The 24,005-nt window shown below is 38.7% G+C and overlaps 1 protein-coding gene and 1 long non-coding RNA gene across 2 annotated transcripts; both read left to right on the forward strand.

The window, feature by feature from the left end:
• Positions 1-4,731: 4,731 nt before the first annotated feature.
• Positions 4,732-10,527, forward strand: LOC147518371 (uncharacterized). Its single transcript, XM_086593898.1, has 10 exons — positions 4,732-4,914; positions 6,528-7,023; positions 7,273-7,673; positions 7,812-7,880; positions 8,162-8,402; positions 8,714-8,924; positions 9,189-9,564; positions 9,737-9,808; positions 9,961-10,185; positions 10,279-10,527. Exons 1-10 carry the CDS (start codon positions 4,732-4,734, stop codon positions 10,525-10,527), a joined length of 2,523 nt encoding a protein of 840 aa, XP_086450024.1.
• A 5,075-nt stretch (positions 10,528-15,602) lies between these two features.
• LOC147518372 (uncharacterized) lies at positions 15,603-17,753 on the forward strand. The gene is made up of 4 exons (XR_015214050.1): positions 15,603-15,959; positions 16,234-16,284; positions 17,489-17,631; positions 17,725-17,753. It is a non-coding gene; the product is annotated as an uncharacterized LOC147518372 (long non-coding RNA).
• The last annotated feature ends 6,252 nt before the right edge of the window (positions 17,754-24,005 follow it).

Here is a 24,005-nt window from a genome sequence, read left to right on the forward strand (position 1 = left end):
ACGTTGTAATAGTAAACTCCTTGCTCTGTTACGAATGAGGTTTTCTTTTGGTCTTCATCTGCCAGTGGGATTTGGTTGTAGCCACTGTAGGCATTCATGAATGACAAGAGTTCGTGTCCACAGGTTTGGTCTACGAGTCGGTCGATTCTTGGTAATTAAGGATAAACTATCCTTAGGAGTTTCTTGATTTAGGTTGGTAAAGTTCACGCAAAGGGGAACAATGCCATTCTTTTTTGGGACTGCTACTATGTTAGCGACCTATTCAGGGTAATCGACCTTCTTAATGAAGCCAGCTTTTTTGAGATTTTCGACCTCTTCATTGATTGTTTTTTGAAATATAAGGAATAATTTTCGAGATCGTTGGCAAACTGGTTTAGCATTTGGGTTAACATTTAACTTATAGCATGCAACATTGGGATCAATTATAGGCACATCGATCTAGGACTAAGCAAAAACATCTTTATTCAATGATAAAAAGCTTATAAGTTATGCCTTGAGAGTAGGATCAAGGTTAGCTCCTATATAAACGAACTTGGGGTCCTCCTCGGTTCTTAGGTTGACATTTTCTTTCAATTCGGGCTGAGCAGCCGCCTCAAGGGGCTGAGCAACCTATAGGGTCTTGGTCACTTGCAGTGCGACCTCTGGGGTCTTGGCTTATGGAGGGATGTTTTTGACCGAGCCCCCAGTGTTCTCCTTTGTCAGTTCATTTCGAGGGGTCTTGGTCAGGGTCTTGACCTCAGAGATGAAGTCTTCTGCCAACTTAGTTTTGGCGATCTCTCCCTCGTTTTTTAGTGAAGCCCCAACAGGCTTGTTAACTGAGAGGATCTGGTTGCAATTGTGAGCATCGAGCTGGTTGCTTTTGAGCTCCATCATGCCTCTGGGGCCAGGGAAGCGTAAAACCTGATGGAGCGTTGATGACACTGCTTGCATCTTGTGGATCCAACGGCGTTCTAGAATAGTAGTATAGGATGACTTGACATCCAGAACGCTGAAGCGCGTGTTGATGCTGACTTTATCTTCGCATGACCCGATTGAGACAGGTAGAATTATGTCTCCAATTGGGTCAGCTTGAGAGTCATTGAAGCCATGGGGGGGTATTGGATCAATTATAACCGACCTAGGAAAGTTCATCTCTTTGAGGCTTTGATAGAACAGAATGTCACACGAACTACCTGGGTCGATCAGGACGCGCTTGACTGTCCAGTAGCTAATTTTGACATGGACAACTAGGGCATCATTGTGTGGGAGGCAAACCTTATTGAGGTCGTTCTGTGAAAGTTATGTCTCCTGAGCTGTGGCTAGCTGGTCGTGGAACGGTGGCCGCATGGGAGGAGAATTGATATACTTCTTGGAGAGCGCCAACTCTTCTCCTTTTCTCCCTTGTGGACGTCATAAAGTCGTCCTAGAAGGTGATCATATTGATCATCCTTTTATTATCTCTGTCAGATGAATGTTGGCAGCGCTCATGGCGAGATCGGTCCACTAAGCGTCTTCGAGCCTGAGAGCCATCTCTATTGTGGTGGCATGGTGGAGTTTGGCTTCGCTCTCTGCGAGCCATGAGCTTGTGGCGCAGGTCGCCATCGGCAATATCAATATAGTGTTTGATATGCCGCCTTGCCTCAATGAGGTCTTGGAGGTAGTGCTTGAGCCCCTGACATTCGTTAGTCTCATGGCACTTTGCTTTGTGGAAAGCACAGTATGGCTTTCCTGGTGTGTCTTCTGGCCATTTTATCTCAAGTTAATAGGACACTGTTTTTATTTTCTCCAATATATAGCTTGAAGATCTTGTCAGCATAGGGAACTCACGTTTCGTGTGCGTCCTGGCACCATACTTCTATCCTTATAGTCTGGGTCACTTCTTTGAGGATGGGGCAACGTCTGAGATTGCTGCGACTTCCCCTTGTTCGCCTTCATTGTCTAGCACTTCCTGTAACTTGATATACTTGTACACGCGAGTGTACGTACATGTCTTCCAATTTTTCAGGACGCTCCTTCATTAGCGACTTGTATAGCCATGTGTGTTTCTATATAGCCTTGGTGAATGTCAAGGTGGCGAAGGACTCCTTGAGGTCGGTATCCGTTGACAGCAACTCGGTCTTGAAGCATCCTAAGAAGGAGCGGATTGACTCATCGCTTTTCTGAGACAGTAGGAAGAGTGAGTTAAGGTTGGCTTTTTTATGTCTGTTGTGGACGTAATGGCTAGCAACTTGATCGGTTAGCTTCTCAAAGCTATCAATAGAGTTTGGTTCCAGTAAATAGAACCAGTCGAGAGCTCCATCTTTCAGGCTTGCATGAAACAAGCGGCATTGCAGGTGGTCGAACTCCTGTGCACTATAGAGTGCAAGGCTCTGGATGTAGTGAGCTACGTGTTGACCAGGACACGTATTTCCATCATACATCGCAAAGCGCGTCTGGATGGAGTCTTGAGGAGAGGGTTTACTGAGTACCTCTGCTATGAATAGGGACACTCTGTATGTCTTCAACATCTTCTGGACGATCTGAGTGGTGTTCTTCTTCACAGTACTCTGCTCGATATGCTGGGATAGCTCGTTGATTTGTTGGTTCACCTCGTTTATGCCGTCTTTAGCGGTGACTCCATTTGGGTTTTGTGCAACGACCTACTTTTTTAGTGTCGTGTTTCCCTGTCGCAAGATGTTGATGCTATCGTTCATGACTCCCATTTGGGTGATGATAAGCATCCAAAACTGTATTATAAAACCCCGTAGACACATAACCTTTCGGTTAATTTTGTGCTTAATAATCATGAAATAATCGTATTATCGTGCTTTTGCAGGTTGGAGCAACTAACGTTAAAATGATTAGAAAGCCATCATTTAAGCATGGAATAGGGAAGCTTTCCGATTAAGCCCATGTGAAGCTCAACAAATTTGGACTAAAGCCCAAAGACTAAAACAGTACAGAATCAAGTCAGAAACAGGATTACGTGCACAAAAGCATCAAACTTCCGAAGCTCATATCTCTTGAACCAGGACTCCGAATGCGACAAGTGAGCTACTCAGATGATTAGTGCGACGAACTCTACGCATAGGCGGGAAGTTGTAAAAATGCCAAAAGACCGGGCCGCCACTGGACACTGCACATGGACCCACTATGCGGGCCGCAAGGTTTGATGAGTCATCATGCAAGTCAAGACAAAGGTGCAAATAATTGGCATAAAATTGACACCTTGCATGTAATTAATGAAGTTGGTTGGATTTAGGTGATAATTATGAAAAAGAATGCAAGGTGTCAAAAGGGGGATTAGTTTTGGATAAGAATGGAGTGAATGAGGGGGGTGTTTCACGTGGGAGAAGTGAGAAACCTCTCTTATGTATTAGGTGGGCTGATTTTGGAGCATTAACTTCTCTTGGTTAGATTCCCTTTTCCATTCCTTGTCTTGTTTTAGTTTTTAGTTTTAGTTTTTATGAAAAAACTTGTAATAGTGTTAATGGAGAACATTAGTAGTTCATAAATAAAAGTTCAACATTTTATTTAGGTAATCAGTTTTTTTATGCATTCCTTTCTTCTTTCTCTTTCTCATTAACAAATATACTTTGTAGCTTTCAAACAATCCAAGGATCATGAGCTAAAACCCTCCAAGGTGGAGGGTTAATGATGCTCATGTGAGAATTCGTATAAATTTCTTAGAATTAGGATTCACTGCCTGGACTTAAGGACACATATAACACACTACCCTAAAATGGTAGTGTCCGGCCAAACATGAGGCCTAGAAATTAAGAAGGACTCGCGTGTGCCTCCCTTTTTATGCCTGGGCTAGCCGCGTGCGCGAGTCTTCTTTAACCTCTTATTTTCATAGTTGACAGGAATATGTTGTATGAGTCCAGGAGTTGAGATGGGATTTCAGAGATGAAATCCCAGTTCAACTCCTTATGCTAGGAAAATGGACTTAGAGATGAGTTCATCTCGCTAGGGATCTACGTTCTATCCATTTTGGGTTTGATAATGAACCTAAAACGGCTTAGAGATGGTTGTAATATGAATTTTAGGGAGTATAAGAGTCTTTGCATGAAAATCATGATCCTCTACTCTTATTTTCTCTTTAAATTACAAGTTAAAAATCTTAGTTTTTCCGTTTTTTTTTGTATTTCGCATTTTAAGCATCCGTTAGGATTTAAACAAAGCACATCTTAGCTAGCAAATCTACAATAACAACTTACTCATTAGTTTCCTATTTCGACCCCCACCTACGTGGCAAACGTCCATTAGTAGGCGTCTCTATTTTATTCGTTTAATCAACAGGGCTAAAACCCAATTTGCAATACCATGGATCAATGTACAGGGCCATTAACTCATGTGTCTAAGGCTGACCTTAGCCACATGGCTTGCCACTAATGTACGTTAATTTATGTCCAGATTCGTTTATTATCAAAGAGATAATTATCAGTCGAGAGTTTTATTCAATCACAATTACTTAAGATACAAGAATACTTGAGCTACAAGGACTCTCTACTCTAACTATATAAATACCAAACTATTTTTCATACAGAACTACGTTCTTGAGACTTGATCCCATCGATAATTTGGGTACGTAGGCAATCGCAATGTACAGTCTCATCATTCTCCTGATCACCATCACTTTTCTAACTATTTTTCTACGTTCTTCGTCTCTTTCGTCACCACTTAGTGTTTTGATCATATTTGGTTAAAACATAATTGGCGCCGTCTGCGGTTCTTATTTAACACCCTCGATTAGGTTCTGTGAAAGTTATGATGCATACTCTAAGAGCTCAAGGTCCCAATGTAATTACTGACAATCATCACGAACATGATGGTAAAGGTCAACTTGGTGATGACGGAATAATATCTCCTAATACTGTCGTTCCACCAACGCACCAAATTATTCAGCATGAGGTTATTGCCTCTGACGATTCTACAGTATCTGATGCAGATAATGTAAGTCATATGTCTCGCGAAGCACTTCTTCAAAAGTTAAAGACTGTCCGCAAACAGAACAACTACTACAGGCGTCGTCTTAAACGACCCACTCCACTCTCAGATGATTTTGTATCTGTCACACCACAACGTAACACACGCCAACAACATAATAGTGTGTGAGATCATTTAAGTGGTGAGGATGAGATTCATGATATTCGTAACAGCCATCAACGAGTTCCAAGTAATGGGCGACGAATTCCCTGACCTCCGCCGAGAAACTTCCAACCACTTGGCCACATTCTCGGTAGGCAAGGAACTGCTAATAACCATCCGACTGCACCCCACGGTCCTACAGATTATCGACAAGTCCCGAGGAATTCGGGTAGCGAACAAAATAATGGTCGCACTCATGATCGAAACCATCAGTATGGCGAAACACTTCAGCGACACGGTTCTTATCATTTCGAACATTATCGTACTGAAGGTCCAACGTACCAACCACATTCCTCTCGACACAGTCACGATGAATCTTCATCATTTTCTTCTCGTTATGTTCATTCCCATAGGCGTCATCGCGATCATGATTATGATCCAGCCGATATGGATCTGATGACTCCTCAACGTGTCCGAGAAATGATTAAAAAAGCTCTTCTTGATAGTGATCCTTTTGAATCGACATTAGAGAATCTTGCAGTTGAAGATGGTATTTTGGACAAATTTTCTCTCGCCGTCTAACGTACTACTCACAGCAAATATTTCAAACAACCTGAGTTTGATCAATATGATGATGTAGAGGGATGTCCTATGCTTCATGTGATTAATTTCACCAACAAACTGGTTTTATCGGGTGGTGACGATGCTTTGAAATGTAAACTTTCCCCTTCAACATTAAAGGGGGAAGCATTGGTATGGTTTAGTGAATTACCCCAGCGATCTATTCATCGGTTCAAGGACTTAACTGAAAAGTTTGCGAAGCATTTTTATCATAATCTGAAATGTCCAAATGGTGTCTGGGTTCTTTTCAACATCAAGCAACAATGTGATGAACTCTCCGTAGTTTTGTCACTCGTTTCCGCCAAGCTGCAACTGAGATTTCCGAGTAGTCCGATCTAATGGTGGTCTACACTTTTAAAGAAGCTATCTTATTTGATAAAGACGGGTTGTACAACTCTCTTGTTCGGGACATTCTGTCTTTCCAATGTGTGTTATACCAGCGAGTTCAACAATTTATCAATGTTGAGGACGACACGGCTGCTCGAACTTCTTGTGACAACGATAAGAAAGGAAAGGATTTTAACGATCAATGAAACAAACAGAAGAATCCGACTTTTGATCAACAACAACCAAGTCAGAAGCCTCTGTATAAGAAAGAATACTCCATAAGCAGGACCGGAAAGCCTTTTACTGATTTTGAATTAACTCCGCTTAATACTAAATATGCGGTAGTTTACGACAAAATCAGTCTGCTCACTCCGCCGTTTCCCCTGCGCGACGACACTAAAACAACTCACGATAAATCGTTATGGTGCAAATTTTATAATGATTATGGTCATGAGACTGAGAATTGTCGGTCTTTGCGGAGAAGAATTGAAAAGCTTGTGCAGAATGGGAAACTTGATCAATATGTGCAGAAAAAAGTGATAATTCAAGCTTTAACTGTAACCGATCACAATGTCATTAAGGTTGGACATGCAGTCATTGATTCATTGTCCAATACTCAGGGGAAAAATGCTCATCGTTCTAAAGTCAAATATCTTGCTAATTTTTACAAAGTTAATGGGATCAATTTCGTGGAAGGTTTTCGCACGGAGACTATTGAAGACGAACCATTGTGTTTCATTGACCAAGATCTAATGGGAGTGCATGTTCTTCATTATGATGCTGTCGTGATAACTGCGTATATCAGCTGTATGCGCGTACAATGTATAATGATCGACACTGGTAGTTCAACTAGCATCATATTTTCTGGGTGTTATCGCAGTATTCCTTTTATTGATAACTTGGTCACTCCTGAAAATGCGCCTATAGTTGGTTTTGATGGTACCGCTACTCATTGCGATGGAAATGTTTCTTTCCCGGTCACTCTTATGCAGAAGGGAGTTAACATTGATTTCCTATTGATGGATTGTAAATCCCCTTACAATGTCATCCTTGGTCGCGATTGGATTCATTATATAGAAGTTGTCGTCTCAACATATCATCAAGCCATCAAGTTCCCATTCAATAAAAAAGTCTATAAAGTGTGTATCGATCAACTTGCATCTCTAATTTTCCATAACAATATTCTCGATGATTATAAGAAGTCTGAAGTTGTTGGACGAACTATTCTAAGTTCCAACGCCGTCAAATAGCAATTACAGCATTCGGGACTTTCAGTTTACTCTGCCAATAGAAATATTGAAGGACCCCCGACCATCGATCCACTTTTAGAAGTTCAAATTAGCCAACTCCCTGAAGAAACAACTTTTATTTCAGTCGAACTTCCAGAAGTGGAGAGACAAAAGCTTATTATGTTATTAAGGAAGAATAGTCATGTTTTTGCTTGGCGAATAGAACAAATGCCTGGTATAGATCTTTCTGTGGCTTGTCATAAACTTGACATTGATCCCAATGCAAAGCCGGTTAGACAAAAGCCTCGAAGGATGGCCCCCGATAGAAAAATGAAAGTGAAAGAAGAAATCGACCGTCTCTTGTCTCTTAATTTTATAAGGCCTGTGACTTATCCAACATGGCTGTCAAATGTAGTTGCAGTGCCTAAAAAGAACGGCAGATTACATGTTTGTATCGATTTCACAAATCTCAATAAAGTATGTCCGATTCATCCGTATCCGTTGCCTCGCATATCTAAAACGGTCGATGCCACATCTGGTTTTCAGTGTTTGTCTTTTTTGGATGTTTATTCTGGTTATCATCAGATTCCGTTATTCATTGAAGACCAAGAGTTTACTGTATTCATTACATACCAAGGAATTTACTGTTACCAGGTAATGCCTTTCGGTCTGAAAAATGCTGAAGCCACATATCAAAAGCTAGTCAACACCATTTTTACTGATCTACTTGGAAAGACAGTCGAAGCATACATCAACGACATGGTTGTCAAATCTACAGAAGCACCTGATCATCTATTGATTTGCAAACTATTTTTGACAGACTCTCCAATGTCAATATGCGTTTGAATCCGGCTAAGTGTTCTTTTGGTTTATCGTCTGGTAAATTCTTAGGATACATGATGACTAGATGCGGAATTGAAGCAAATCTGGATCAGATTCGGGCTATCCTTGAAATGCCTTCTCCGACGTCAAAGAAAGAGATTCAACGACTTACCAGACGCTTGGCTGCCTTAAATCGCTTTATCTCTCGGTATTCTGATCGATGTCATCCTTTTTTCCAAACATTGAAAGACGCATCAATTTGGACAGAGGACTATGAACTTGCATTTCGTCACTTGAAAGCATACTTAGTCCAACCTCCAGTTCTTGCCAGTCCATCAATGGGGCAGCCTATAGGTCTATATTTAGCCCCTACTAATCAAGCCGTAAGCGCCATCTTATTTGTCAATGGTGATGATGGTCGTCATATATTCTTTGTTAGCAAGACTCTTACAATGGCTGAAACAAGGTATTCTTGAGTGGAAAAATTGCATTAGCCTTAGTTCATGCTGGCCGACGTCTTAAGCCTTATTTCCAGGGTTGAGTTGTCAAAATTTATACCGAATATCCACTGTGAAAGCTTTTTTGCAATGCCCAGGAATCAAGTCACCTCGCAGAATGAGAAAGTTACCTTAGCGCTTATAACATTATTTTTGAAACTCGCACAGCTGAGAAAAGACAAGCTTTGGCTTCGCTAATGGTTAATTTTTCAATTGATGATATTCCTATGTCTGACGCATTATTGGACGAAGAAAATGTTGTCGACAACATGCCACTACCTCTTGGGGGCGATAACTTGCCACACTTATTAGATGTATCTGCTGATTGTTGGATTGTTTATACTGATGGTTTGCAGAATAAGTCTAGCTCCGGTATTGGGTGTGTAATCTTGCAGCCGAATGGAGAAAAAATTGAGAAGTTAGTGCGTTTGGGTTTTGACTCTTCAAATAATGAGGCCGAGTACGAAGCTGTCATTTGCGGCTTGTGCACTGCTCTTCACCTGGGGGCGACTAAGTTACAATTATTCATAGATTCTAAGTTAGTCGCTAGCCAATTTGGAGGATCGTATGCCACTTGAAATGAGAGAATGACGGCTTATTTGGACTTAATTCATCGGATTGCTCGAAATTTTGAATCTATCAGTATTGTGCAAAATCCGCGTCATGATGTGCGACATGCTGATTCTCTCGCATATTTATCCACGACAGTTAAGTCAGATGAGCCTTGCCAGATTACCAGTGAATTTCAAAAGGAGCCGAGTATCGATTTGTCCATCGAGGATTTGCGTGATATGTACAACACTCAGAGTTATTTTTTCATCCAGACATTTTCTGACGAATCACGTCATGCCAATTTGATATCTCCTGTGCTGACTCGAAAGCGCAAGCGTGATTTTGATAATCAAGTTGTCATTGCAGAGAAAACACTTGATCAACAACTTATGCTATCAGATGACCCCAATGATCCTATCAATGATATTGTCTCGATCCATATCGACGATGATCATGAAGCTGACAATGTTCTAGAAGTTTCTGATATAGAGCTAAGTTTTCTGCTTACGCCTTGTGACAAGGATGATTGGCGTCTTCCTTATATCACATATTTACATGATCACATCTTGCCTCTCGATCATTAAGTGGGTGATTGCGTCAAACGTGATGCTTGGAAATATTGTCTCATCTTGACTTCAGACGGTCTTTTACAACTTTATCGCAAAGGCACAAGTCTTAACCCTATGTTTCGTTGTCTCAGCAGAGCTGAAGGTTTACTCGTCCTCGCAGAAATTCATTCAGGCCTATATGGGAACCACTCCCAGGGGCGAAGTCTCGCTCATAGAGCAATGACACAAGGGTACTGGTGGCCATACATGCAAAAAAATGTTAAACGTTTGTCTGAGAAGTGTGTTCCTTGTCAGAAATATGCTAATATGGGAACTCTTCCAGCGTCGGAACTTTATCCAATCTTGAGCCCTTGGCCGTTTGCGAAGTGGGGTCTTGACATTGTCGGTCCTCTTCCGAAAGCTCCTGGTAGTGTTCGTTTCTTACTCGTTGCAACTGATTATTTTACCAAGTGGGCTGAAGTTATGCCCTTAGCCCAGATCCATGCTTCAGATGTTAAAAAGTTCTTATGGCATGACATTGTTTGTCGTTTCGGTATTCCAACATCATTTACTTCCGACAATGGCAAACAATTTGATGCTGAAGAAATTCGACAATTTTGTTCTGACTTGAAGATTAGTCATAATTTCTCGGCACCGTACCATCCTCAAGCTAATGGACAAGCTGAAGCTACTAACAAATTCATTCTTGCAATGCTCAAGCGACGACTTCAACAGGCCAAAGGAAATTGGGTTAAGGAACTTCCTGCGGTTATGCGGGCTTATCGAACCACACCTAAGCATTCAACGAGATTTTCTCCGTTTAATCTTACTTACGGTACGGAAGCAGTCTTGCCTATAGAGTTGATGACTTTAACCATATGAACTTCTTCCGTGGAATTGGAGTCGAATGATCAAGCACTTGCTCAAGCTAAAGCCTTGATAGATGAGACGAGAGATGTTGGTCTTCAACAGTTAATTTGTTATCAAGCTGATATGAAATGAAAATATGATAAGAAAGTTCAACTTAAAGTGTTTGAGAAAAATGACTGGGTACTTTGTCGAAAGACGAGGTTGATAGATTCCGGTAAATTTGGAGAAAACTGGACAGGTCCATACATCATTGATCTCCCCGCCACCAAAGGATCTTATTTTCTCAAAGATTTAGATGGGAATGTTCTCGATAAGCTGTGGAATGCGTTTCATCTGCGTAAGTTCTATAAGTAGATTTTAGTTGTTGTTTTTTCGTTATCCTGGAAAAAAAAAGTAATATAATCTTTAGTTTGTTTCCAGTTCAGTCATTTATTTTTCGTTATTATCTTTGCATTTTTCAAGACTCGGTAATCAATAAAGAAGTACTTCTTTCACTTCAGTTCCAATGGGATTATTTTGGTTATAGCGAACCTTATTATCGCTACGACAAAATCTGACAAAGTTACCACGTTTAGCTTCGTCAGTCTAAGTTTGAACGCTTTTCGCCGCTTTTAGTTAGTTCGTTACTATTGTTACGACAAAATCTGGCGAAGTTACCACGTTTAATTTCGTCAGTCTAAGTTTGAACATTTTTACGCTCGCTTAGTCCGTTACTATCGTTACGACAAAATCTGACGAAATTACCACGTTTAATTTCGTTAGTCTAAGTTTGAACGCTTTTACGCTCGCTTAGTTCGTTACTATCGCTACGACAAAATCTGACAAAGTTACCACGTTTAGCTTCGTCAGTCTAAGTTTAAATGCTTTTATGCTTGCTTAGTCCGTTACTATTGTTACGACAAAATCTGACGAAGTTACCACGTTTAGCTTCGTCAGTTTAAGTTTGAACGATTTTACGCTCGCTTAGTCCGTTATTATTATTACGACAAAATCTGACGAAGTTACCACGTTTAATTTCGTCAGTCTAAGTTTGAATATTTTTATGCTCGCTTAGTTCGTTACTCTTGCTATGATAACATCTGACGACGTTACCCCATTTCGTTTCGTCATTTTTGAGTTTGGACATTTTTACGCTCGCTTAGTCTCATTTTACCAAGTTAAAGTTAGCATTGTGGACGTTTCATTCTATTTCGTTTCATCTACATAACTCAACAACATTGTCAGTTTTCCACTGGTATGTTATCTGACATCGCAACGATATTCAATTGCCAACACATACTTTATTTTTATTTTCATCAACAGAATTTTAGCTCTTTGGTATTACATTCCAACAATCACATCATAATTGGTTTGGAAAAATCCAATGGTTCCTTACTAGTTCTTCGCTTATACAACTTATACAAATTTTTGTAATTCATCTTTTCATGTTCTAGTTCATCTCCCGTTTCTGTTAGGTTCCCTGTCAATTATCTTATGGTCGATTCACAATGTGCCATTTGTACGTGATCTTGGTCGAGTCGCTCGTTTACATCTATCATCCGCTTGTTAATTTTCTCCACTTCTTTTTGCGCATGCTTAAGTTTCTGATCTTTGGTCGCCATGAGTGACTTCAATTCTATCACCTCTGCTTTTAAGCGTTTGTGTTCTTCTATTATCTCATAGGCTTTTCCGAATTCTTCATATGATCTCTGCTCTGCTTCTTCCGTCCGCTCGGTTAACTCTTTGTTTTCGTCTTCTAACTCTCTGTTGGTTCCGCTTAACGCTTTGTTTGCTTCTTCCAATTTTTGGTTGAGTATCTTCACTTTCTTTATTTCTTCTAGGGCATTGACTTCATTCGGAACGAAACTTTTCTTTGCGGCCTTTTCGTGAATTTCTTTCGCCCGTACTACCGCCGTTTTAACCTGTTGTAGGAAAATGTCTAGTTTTTCATAAATCTTTCAGACTTGATCACAAGTTCACGATAACTGATAAAAAATACTGACATACCTGGTTCATATTGTCAAAAATCATTGACACTGCTATGTCATATTCTTTGATATTCTCCGTATTTTGGTCACATTTTCGATATTTTTCGAACACCTCCATTGGCATGGTCCCTGGCGATACCTTCGCTCAGTCTTCCAGACTTGAGCATCTCTGCTTCATCTACCAATTTCATCAGATTAGTGTTGGACACAAATTTCTTTACCATCCAACTGCAATAATAAAATTCAACGGTCAACTTACTGTTAACAGATTCTGTGGTTTTCCTCCGTGAGTAGTATTACCCCTGACAGTACTTGTCAGTGGTCGTGGGATTCTTTGCTCCTGCATTTTGCTCTGCCGTTTGTTTTCTCTCACCAACTTTGTGTTCTTCACTACACTATCTTTTGCAAGTATCACTGTTTCGTTCTCTTCACAGCTATTCTTTTCCTGCATATACCAAAACAGAACGATATATTACATCTCCCCTGTCGTTTTACGTATCTATGTTTTTCTACGGTACATACCTTTTCTTCTTTGTGTTGAGAACGTCTTATATTTCGTATGGGCTGTTTTGTGCATTGTAGTCTCGTCCCTCGGGGCATCATACATGGTCGTGTCGTTTGTCTCTCTTGGTCTTCATTTGCCCTGTTTCTGGTGAAACATTTTCTTTTGTACAATTCGCTATTTGTGCTTGGCAAGCTCAGCACTATTCTCACTTTGTTAATTCTGTTCCATATTCTTTTTTACTATCGCTATCACTGCCAAATATTACATTTTTGAGTCTCTTACTCATGTTCTCCATTTCACTATGTGTCTCCATGGACCTGTCAGGTCGTCGTTCGATACCCCCATAGTTTCTAAAATCAACAATATCATCAAAGTAGCTCAGATCTACCAATCTTTCGTCGGAACATTCATTGAAGAAAAAATGAAGGTTATTCTCCACTTCCTTGTCCAATTTAATTTATGGTAGTATACTCGCGTTGTCTGTTAGACACAAAATAACTCATATTGGTCTACAATTTACTCGTAGTACAATTTTCAATACTTATGTTTTGGCTTACCTCGAAATTTGTTCGACACTTTAAACTCTGTTGGATTCCAGTTCCCTCGCAAGCGATACAAAAATCTATCCCATCCGGTATATATTTTTGGGAACCTTCTAAATATTTGTTTGGATTCTTGAATTCAACTTCAAATTTTATATACCCTTTCGTTAGTATGACTTTCGGTTGTATCAACGCGAAGAATTCTTGATCCCCGAACCTTCTGTTAAATTCATTTTGTAAACGGTGCGCTCTCGTAAAGATTAACCAAAATGAAATTGGCAGTTGTCCCGGTGCAATTTGCCACCACTCCAATAATTGTGCAATTTCTTTGCTCAACGGAATTGCATTCCCGCAACTCAATTGTGAGTAAGCCATTACTACTTCATCTTCTTCGACTTTCATTTCAAATTCATACACTTCATCCATCTCAAATCTCTCGAGTACTAATATTTTTTGTAGTTCCTTAAGTGACCATCGCCGCTGCTTCGTGTATTCGCTATATCTGTCACCTTCTTTCCACCTCACCAAATCTATGATCGTCATCGAGTCTTCTTCTTCTCGATTATCTTTCGCCCGTATAATACGGTCGTTTCTACCAAAAAAAAAAAAAAAAAAAAAAGAAGATCTGGTCAGATAGCTCGAAAACCGGGTTCACTTTATCCAAATGGGGTGCACTGGGCCAAATCAGTGCGACACAGGTACGGTGCCCTTCTTTTGCTGACGCTCCACCGTATCATGTTTTGTTAAAACCAGTTTTTGAATAGAGGCGCCATCAGTATCGCCATCTCAGCGTGTCTTCCACAGCAGATCATGAAGAAGTTCACTCCAAAAACCATATGTTCCACGCAGAGGACATCCTGAGGAAAGAGTTCCAACGTTCAAAGGCAATAAAAAAAACAACGAGTATAACAAGTAAAGTTTTACTTACCACAAACATCGAAATCCAAGATGAGTTGAACAGTGACTGCTTGATGGAAGTGGCTGATTTTTTTTTGTTTATATGGAGTGATGATCTAACGAAGGACACCACTTTGCAACCAAACTCACCAGATTTCAAAGACTTGAGATCATAAACAAGATAATCAACACCGACATGCAATATTTGATCGTCTTTGGTCGTGCAAAAATCTTCATGGCGAGAGCACGTCGATATAGGTCAAGGACAGCGTTCTGCCACCAAAGGCCTTGTTGCTTTGCTGGCCAGCCTTGTCCCCTGAGCCTAACCGGAAACTGACACAAGTTATGTCTAAACAGAGTTTGATGGAGAGAGAACGTACATGCTAGACAACGTGAAGACGAAACACAACGTTCTAGAGGGCAGTGTTGGCGATACTGATAAGTGCTCAAAAGGTGCAATTTAACCCTCGATTATACCTCTTGTTTATCCATCTTAGTGGACTAATAATGTTTGTAAGTTATGTTTTATGATTCTATAGGTGAAAAAGAGAGTTTTGTAGAATATTAGAGAAAAAGGGGTAAAACGGATTCAGAGCATTAAAGATCACATGGGAAGCTCGTGGACAATCATGGAGAAGGCCAAGGAATTGAAGCTATTAAAGATGCGACTTGGACATATTTTAAAGCCTATTTGGAATCCCAAGGCCAAAGGATTCGTTGCTTGGACCAAAGCTCGCAAAAGAGGATAGAATGATAGAGCAGAAGAGACAAAATAGGCTTACACGTCTGGGACGCATGGATCGAGTGTCCAGACGCATTGATCGCGTCTGAGACGCATGAATAGTGCGTCCAGACGCATGGATCGACACTGTAGCCGATTTCTTCTTAATTTTGGAGACGAAGTTGGATTCTGAAAGAAGTCTATTTGTATTAGGAAATAAATGACGGTTTGGAATGCTTCTAGAGCTCATTGTAACCTCTATAAATAGAGGGCCTAAGTGTCTCATGTAATTTGCCAATTCACTTATATTCTTGTCTCCAGAACTTGAGGCAGAGAGAGATTACATTACAAGAAAATAAGTTTTTAGCCACAGATGCCCTGATTTTTTACCCAAGGTCAATTACCCTCGCTGGATACCCAACAGTTTGTGATCGTCGCTACTCCTAAAAGGAACGTGGACCAATTTTGCATCCTTTAGCCCTGTTAAGCGACACTACTTAGCTGTGGCTACTGCTACGGTTTAAACCGTTGGATACTGTGAAGTCAAGAACCGTAGGCAAAGGTCTACCTAATAACATACGTATTCTAAAAAAAAAAAAAAATGAACTTTGAGAAAAAGCCCTAGAGCGAAACTGTTCTTCTTCAACACAACGAGATGAACTTTCATCCCCTTATTCTTTTCGGCTAACACTTAATTAGCTTCTTTTTCAACAACAAAAAAAAAAAAAAACTCTCTCAAGAATCCGAACTTCTTAGAACATCTTGATTTTGGTTCTCTTCTCATCTTCTCTCATTTTCTAAAACCCCAGCAGGTTAGTAAGGTGAACTTCTTCAATTTCAATGTCTTGATTAAGTTGTAACTGAAGATGGGTTTCTTGAACTTTTTTGTTGATAAGCATGAATATTGAAAATACGCAGTGCATTAATAAACTTGTAGATACGCTAGTAATTGACACAAAATAATCTCGATTTCGAACCAATTTTTATACCGATTAAAAAAGGTTGATTTTTTTTTACCGATTGAAAAATCAATTTTTTTTTCTCTCTCTCTCATTCTCTTGGTTTCATTTCTTTGTTGAATTCCAGTGGAAGGTTTGTAACGGAGTGGACTGATCAAAAGTGGAACTTCAAAATCCGGTAAGCTCCTTATTCGGTGCTCACTCTATTAATTTTCTATTAGTTAAGTTTGGGAATTTTAATAGACAAAGAATCTACTGTTAGTGTGTGTTGGTTTAAGAAGAGCATACTTGATGTTGATGTTAGCATGTTATATAATATACTGCTTAAGAGCTTGATCTATGCATGGGTTATTTGCTGTTGATTGTTTGTTTGTTTGTATGTTATAATGTGGAATGATTGTTCTTAGTCATGTTCTTTGGTACTGATTTTGGAATTTGAATGTAAACGAGTTTTTGATTTGTTTGATCTATTGTTTTATAACACTCACTTCAGTGCATGTAATCAAGTTTATGAGAATTAAGTTTGCTATTTGTTTTGGTTATTTTTTGAATGATCTGAGAATTTATGATGGATATTGTTTGCAGGTAAGTAGTTGTGTTGTTACTTTGGGTTCTCTGTCTATCTTTTTGTCTGTCTATCTTTTCTATTTCCCTGAGGTTCTTTGTGAGTATGTGGGGGACCTAATAAGTCCAATGACAAATTGACAATAACAGTATAGTACATGAGTTATTTAATTCCCTTATTTAATTGGTTCACATATGATATGGATATCTCTGATGTAAAGTGATAAATTGATAAACAATTACATGGGACTGCACCTTGCACCTGCAGGTTCATTTGAATTGTGGGGTTGGTTACATGGTTTTGAGTTTTAACTTTTCATGAACGTGTTAATGTACTGCATTGTGGGAATCCTAGAATGAATAGTTGTACTGTTTAGGTACTTGCTTGCAGAACTCTTGATAGTGATTATGGAAATTTAGGTCTTTTTCCATGCTATATTACATAGTTACATGAAGATTTTTTGTTTTGTATTTAGACATTGCTACAAGAACCCATTGTTATGATTTATAAATCTATAGTACTATACATCTATACCACATGGATATCTTCTCACTATTTTTAGCCCCCCACATGGATATATAAACCTTGCTTCTCTTCCTCTCTGTCTCTCAAGCACTGAAAGTGAGCTCTCTTAAATTATTAAGTGTTTAAATTAAGTTATTATGTGCTACTTGCCACTTTGGGCTGGTGTTCTCATCACTGCTACTGATTGGTAAGCAGAAAAAATCGCATCTGCTTTTTGAGTGAACAGTTTTAGTTTTTGGCTTAAATTTGTGTTTTGAGTGTAATCAAATGTTGAGAACTATGTTGGCTTAAGTTTGTACAGTTTTATATTTCTGCTTCTTGAGAACTATGGAGTGTGGAAATTGGAAGTTGTTTTCGCGGTTCTGATTGCGATGGCTGTATTGTTTGCTTGGATGTTTGGAGAAACTAAGCCCAGTGGGAAGGAAGTACTAATAGGTATCGAAAGGAGTGTTATTTATTGTTCAATCATTTCAGTTTGTTTGTTTTTTTGTTCGAAGTTGTAGTCAGAATGTTGTGTTCTCTATGTAGGTGTTTTAGTGCCAAAGCTAAGCTCGAGAAGCGATTCGGCAAAAAGTTGTAGGTAGGGGTTGTTGGCGGTGTGATTATGCCACAATGTATTCTTGCATTATGTGGATTTTGGATTGGCAAAAAAACCGATGAGAAGAAGAATTTGGGCCGGTACTCCACTTTATATGTAACCATAATTGATTAAGAAGTGCCTTCGGATATTTGGGCACTTGGGTGTGATGTTGTAGAGATGGTTTGAGGTAATCCTACTTGTTTCGATTCCAACCTGGAGGTGGAAAGCTTACATTGAATCGATGCTCTCTGAAAATCCAGGTGAGCAATGCTTATTTGATCTAAGTGTTTTCTTAATTTTATGGAATTGAACAAGTAAAATGTTTCTTGTGTTGAATGATACCTTGCGGTTACCCACAGACATTACTATTTTGAACTCTAACGATTTTGATTAAGTATTGTTAGAATTTACATAAAGAAGTAATATTAGTAACTATAATTCTCTAAGTCTATAACTGAGACACGTGATTAATGTGGAACATTCTAGAATCCAGATCATCCAAAGGCACCGAGTGGAAGGTAGGCGATCTAATATGTGAGATTGTCATTTGAAATCTTCTTTATCTAATCATCTTTAAATTGTGTCCACCTGCGCTTTCTTATCTTGATATAATATAGGATTGGTGCGGATGAGTGGTTGCGGGTACCTTCTGTGGAAGATGTGTTTGCACTAGGGGATTGTGCTGGTTTTCTTGAATAGACAAGGAAATAAGTGCTTCCAGCTTTTACTCAGGGTAAATTCCTTAATTTTTTTATCTGGTTTCTTCTTCGTATGCTATGACGTTCAATAAAATGTTTACATGTAACTATGTAAGATGCACTGTAGTTACAAGAGATGCATGATATCTCCTCTTTTCATTATTTGGATTGATATCATAATAAAGACTTACTGGAGGGTTTTGATTAATGTACATTGACGATTCATTTTTTTCTTTTCCTGGTCAATCTTTGCAACAACTATTTTGGAATTTATTCAATTAAATAAGAATTTTTTGTATGTTGTGAAGGTTAGTTTCCCATATGGAAGTGATGATGATGGGAAGCATGAAGTGCCTGAAGAACATAAAGGGTTAGACTAGCCTTAACGGTATCGTGAAGGCCAGATGATGAAGATGGGTGTGTTCAAGTCCATCTTCTTATTTTAGAGTAAAATGTAACTTATAATTTCTTTTTTTTCAATTGAACAACTTGTATTTCTCCTTATTATTAACTATCTTTTAATAATTGTGTAATGAGTAATGAAGAGGCTGTAGAAAGTTTTGTGGACAATTGGTGGTTGTTTAATTAGAAAAAATGTGTAGAAACAGGTTGAAATGTGACATTGGCCCTAATTTTTTTTAATAAAAAAAAGTCTTTTCCCACGGTCCAAAGCAGTGGCTAATATTGTGCGACCGTAGGCAAAATCCAGCATTTCCCACGGACTAGTCTCGATATGACTTCCACGGACTTAGACCGACGTAATGACTGTGGCTATTGGTTGGCTTTTGCCACAGTCATGACTGTGGGCACACTATTACCGACGCACAAAAAGCCCACAGTCGTGTGATGGATTTTGACCGTGGGTAAAAGTATTTTGCCACGGTTTTGGGCCATGGCTAATAACCTATTTTCTTGTTAATAATAAAATATCGGTTTTAACTAGCTGAGTCTTAATAAATTAGTCTTTCTAGTCTTATGTTCTTCGACTCTTCTTCTTTTCGTTCTTCGTGTTCTTCCTTCTTTATGGAAGGCTAATCTTCTCCTTCAAGAGAGGAGATGAAGCCGGTGCTTAAGGTCTAATGATTCTTTTGGTTCATGGTGTTCTTCAATCAGGTTAGTTCTTTATGTTTTTAGTTATTAGTTCCATTACCCAGACCAGGGGATGAAAGTATAGATTAAGGTTTTTATTTATTGCAATCGAATATCATGCTAGTTTAGAGTTGTATTTATTGCAATTGAATATTTGTTCGTAACATGCTTTTATTTATTACAATTGAATACAATGCTAGAATAGGGTTTTATTTATTATAATTGAATATTATACTATTATTCTCTACTTTTCTTCTAGTTGTGTATTGTTTTAGAGTAAGGGAAGTATTCCTTATGTTTGCCTTAGATGGTGATTAATTGAATAGCTATCCAAGCTCACATAAAAGGAAAGAAGATACTAGTAACATGAACATAGGAACAACCTTAAGTAGAGTTAATTTGTTAACGATGTTTCGTTTAAGAGGGCATCGACACTTGCTCGATTGCCTAATTGTAGTCTACTTGTGAGAACAACCATGAACCAAAAGGTCATTAAATCAAAAGTATTGGTAGATTCTAATCTCTTGAATTCCCTCTCTTATAAATTCTCAATAGTTTACTTTAGTTTAGTTTAGCATTAGAATCTACAATATCTATAATAATAGTTTTTAATCCCTCAAACCCCCTTTCCAGTCCTGTCCTTCATAGAAATATACACTTAAAAGTGGAACGATACCCTACTCATCCTTTACTTATTGAGGAATAATTAGGTTTTAAAAGTGGAACGATACCCTACTCATCCTTTACTTATTGAGGAATAATTAGGTTTTGATACGCTTCTGTTTTGTTCAATGACCATCATCCATTTACATCATCCATATACCATCTACATAACACAAAAAAGAGGCGAGGTCAGATACTGCGGAAGAGAAAAAGCTTTATACGACTTCAGGGAGTCTTGACCACGTCTGTTTAAGGAGCGTCGATGTCTTTTCTTGGATTGGGTTTTATGGTACTGCGCCAGCACTTATATAAGGTTTTTTCGACCTGGTGTTCCATTGCTGGTGGGATTCTTTTCTAATCCAAATTGGTCTCTAATCTTAATTCTTATCTACTCCACATTCTTATCTAATCCGAAACCTTTAAATCCAATTCGTAGTTAAATTCCTTTTTTTTTATATTATTACTAAACTGTCCCTATATTTAATTTCAACGGTCTAATACTAATATCGCTATTCCGCTAGCGTGCGTCGTCGAAATCAACTTTCGTATTGTTACGTGATGCGTTCGGTATAGTTTTCGACAATCAATTTCTTTTGCAATTTTTTCTGTGCATTTTCACCCATCTTTTATTTAATTACATTGCATCCCATATACCTTAGTTTGACATTATTTCGTTCCCGATAATTCACGAATATTTCCCGAATGTCCATTTTTCTATCGTTTATGTTCACACGACATTTTGTTATACAGTCCGCTCACTCTTTTCTTATTCCATTTTTTTTCTTGATTTTTCTTCTCTTCTTTGCCATATAAACTTTGTTCGCATGCCAAAGTGGGGGTGGTTTTTCAACCCCCTCCTACGTGGCAAACGTCCATTAGTAGGGGTCTCTATTTTATTCGTTTAATCGACAGGGCTAAAACCCAATTTGTAATACCATGGATTAATGTACGGGCCCATTAACTCATGTGTCTAAGGCTGAACCTTAGCCACATGGCTTGCCAATAATGTACGTTAATTTATGTCCAGATTCGTTTCTTATCAAAGAGATAATTATCAGTTGAGAGTTATATTCAATCACAATTACTTAATATACAAGAATACTTGAGCTACAAGGACTCTCTACTCTACTTATATAAATACCAAACTATTTTTCATACAGAACTACGTTCTTGAGACTTGATCCCATCGATAATTTGGGTACGTAGACAACCGCAAGGTACAACCTCATCATTCTCCCGATCAACATCACTTTTCTAACTACTTTTCTACGTTCTTCATCTCTTTCGTCACCACTTAGTGTTTTGATCATATTTGGTCGAAACATTTCCTAAGGAGCATAATAAAGTTGTAAGCGGTCCTAGACTTTAGGTTGATTCGAATTCCTACTCGAGCTAAACGCACGAAGAACTGTGAGTAAGGACTTGAGTCTACACCGAACAGAGTAGAGAATCCAAATCTTTATATCGCAAAGTGTGGATATCAGGTGACCATAACCTTCATTTGTTCTTGTAGGCTTTCCATGCTTAGTGGGCTTTAAAATTGACGATTTTATAAAGATGCTTGGAAGAAATTGAAATTTGCGTAGATGAATTTTCAAGTAATTCGATCCACAGACAGCGCCAATATAAATATTGTTTTTAGTAAACCTTACAAATGTATGCAGTTTGGGGGAAAATGGTGTTTGTGGGTTTAATTGACCGAGTTCGTATGGACGAACTGCCAACGTATCAAACTCTCTCTCTGGGGGGGAACTTGAATTAGGTCAGACGTAGTTCTTCCTCTTCTTTATATAGGCAATGGTGCCCACACCTCCTCCTTTCTCGTGCCAGGTCAAGTTCTGGATTTGATGACATTCAATGAGCTATGAAGGCGTCCTGTGGTGGAGTAATGGTATGCGCAGCTGAAGCTCCGGTCTTGATGATGCCAGCTGTAGCATACGTTACTAGCCGTTGAGGTGCTGGATAGAGTTAGCGTTCTAGATGCTTGATGTTCTGGACATGGACGTCCTGGGAGAAAAGTGTTTAGGATGCTGATGAGGTCGCTTAATCTGTATGAATTGATCTTCAGCGACCTGGACGTGTAGCTGAGTGTGATCGTCCTGGTGTGCTTGCCACTTGTTTAATATTTACTATAAGTGTATATTACTCCCTCACACCCTCCATTGGGCAATTGAACTGCCACATCATCACCCATTGCCACCTCAGCTGCAATTGCTGATACAAAGCCTATCATTGCTAGTCTACCCTTGATTCTCTCCGGTGTAGGGCCACTGAATGCCAATAAGTCAGTAAGCTTTGCAGTAACCTGCATGCAAATCTATATAACAAATTAGGGTGGTGTGGGGCCCCAGGAACCAACCATAACCTTTGGATCTACTCAATAATGTTTATGACGTGGCGGATTTTAGGGTTTATGGGGCGTGGACAGTATAATAAGTGGCAATAGGAGTACTAGATCATTGTTTGAAGTCAAAAAATGCCGCTGGACTTTTTGGGTGGGCAGTTAGGCTTTTTTCGTCAGGCTCCTGCTGGGGCTTTTTAGTATCGTACGGCACGGGCCAAATCTAGTAAATAACAAGAGTTAGTGGATTGGCTAGTAAACTATAATCATTCATATTTAATCGTTTACAATTAATAGTGAATGTATATTCCAATATGATAGAATAATTTTACCGTTTTCGGTGCAGTCATTGGCTTCTCCCGATTCCTGATTTTGTGGTAAACAAATAATCGTTAGTGTGGTATATCCTACAAAAGAAAAATCCCCAATTTTATTCAAAAGTGATGTAGCAAATTTTGTAATGTACTAATGTGCAATGTAATGAGTACTAGATCTTGCCTTAGCCATGCATTTTACATGCATGCTGCCATTCCTTTGCCGATGTGGGAAACGCACTAAAGGTACAAGCACAATTGTCCTGCTTGATTGTCCAACACGTGTCAAAGGTCTTGATAGTATGGATTGCACTTATGTTATTGAAGTCATTTGATTGATAAAATTATCAAGAAGTTTGATTGATATTGGCATTGTCACCAAATACGGGTTTAAAACGCGTTTAAAACCCGAGATATTGCCAAGGCGTCTGGTTCCAGTTTAAAACCCGGGTTTTTCAACAAAATGCGTTTAAAAGCGTTTTAAACCCGTTTTAAGCGATTTAAACCCGTTTTTTAAGCGTTTTTAAACGTTTTAAGCGTTTAAAACCGAGATTTTGAAAATCTCCCGTTTAAAATTTTTTTTTTTTTTTTTTTTTAAAAGAAAATGCTAGAAAAGAAAAGGGTTTTGGAGTTTACCTTTTTGAAGAGTGGGCGTTAGATTGACTTATTGAGACCATTCTATTTTGCTTTAGACTATTAATAATTAATTAAAAATTTTAAAGTTATTAACTTATTTGTAGTACTTAATTATGCCATTATGGTTGGTAATTAGTAGTATCTTATTTTGAATAGTGTTTTGGCACTGAATCTAAAACTTCTAGTATTTGGATGAGTAATGATAATTTGATACTTTCATGTATTTGAATTTTCTTTCATTTGTATTATTATTATTTTTATTTTATGTGTCTATTTTTTTTCCCACTTTTATAAAAAATCAAACTCCTTATCTATTATATTATTTATCATCGGTTTTTACCGTTTCTTTTACGTATTATACGTATTATACGTTTTAAACCCGTTTTACCGTTTTAAACCCGTTTTTTATGCCCCACGTTTTTTTACGCTTTTTTTTTTCCGTTTTTTTCCCGAGACGTTCCGTTTAAAACACGAACTAAGTTTTTTTC

Source organism: Coptis chinensis, chromosome 2 (assembly GCF_015680905.1).
Source record: "Coptis chinensis isolate HL-2020 chromosome 2, ASM1568090v1, whole genome shotgun sequence".
NCBI lineage: Eukaryota > Viridiplantae > Streptophyta > Magnoliopsida > Ranunculales > Ranunculaceae > Coptis > Coptis chinensis.

Coding starts and splice junctions, on each gene's coding strand:
- LOC147518371 (XM_086593898.1), top strand. CDS start 4,732: ATGCATACTCTAAGAGCTCAAGGTCCCAATGTAATTACTGACAATCAT. Junction 7,024..7,272: donor TGATTTCCTATTGATGGATT/GTAAATCCCCTT, acceptor CGGGACTTTCAG/TTTACTCTGCCAATAGAAAT. Junction 8,925..9,188: donor AAGTCTAGCTCCGGTATTGG/GTGTGTAATCTT, acceptor TGAATCTATCAG/TATTGTGCAAAATCCGCGTC.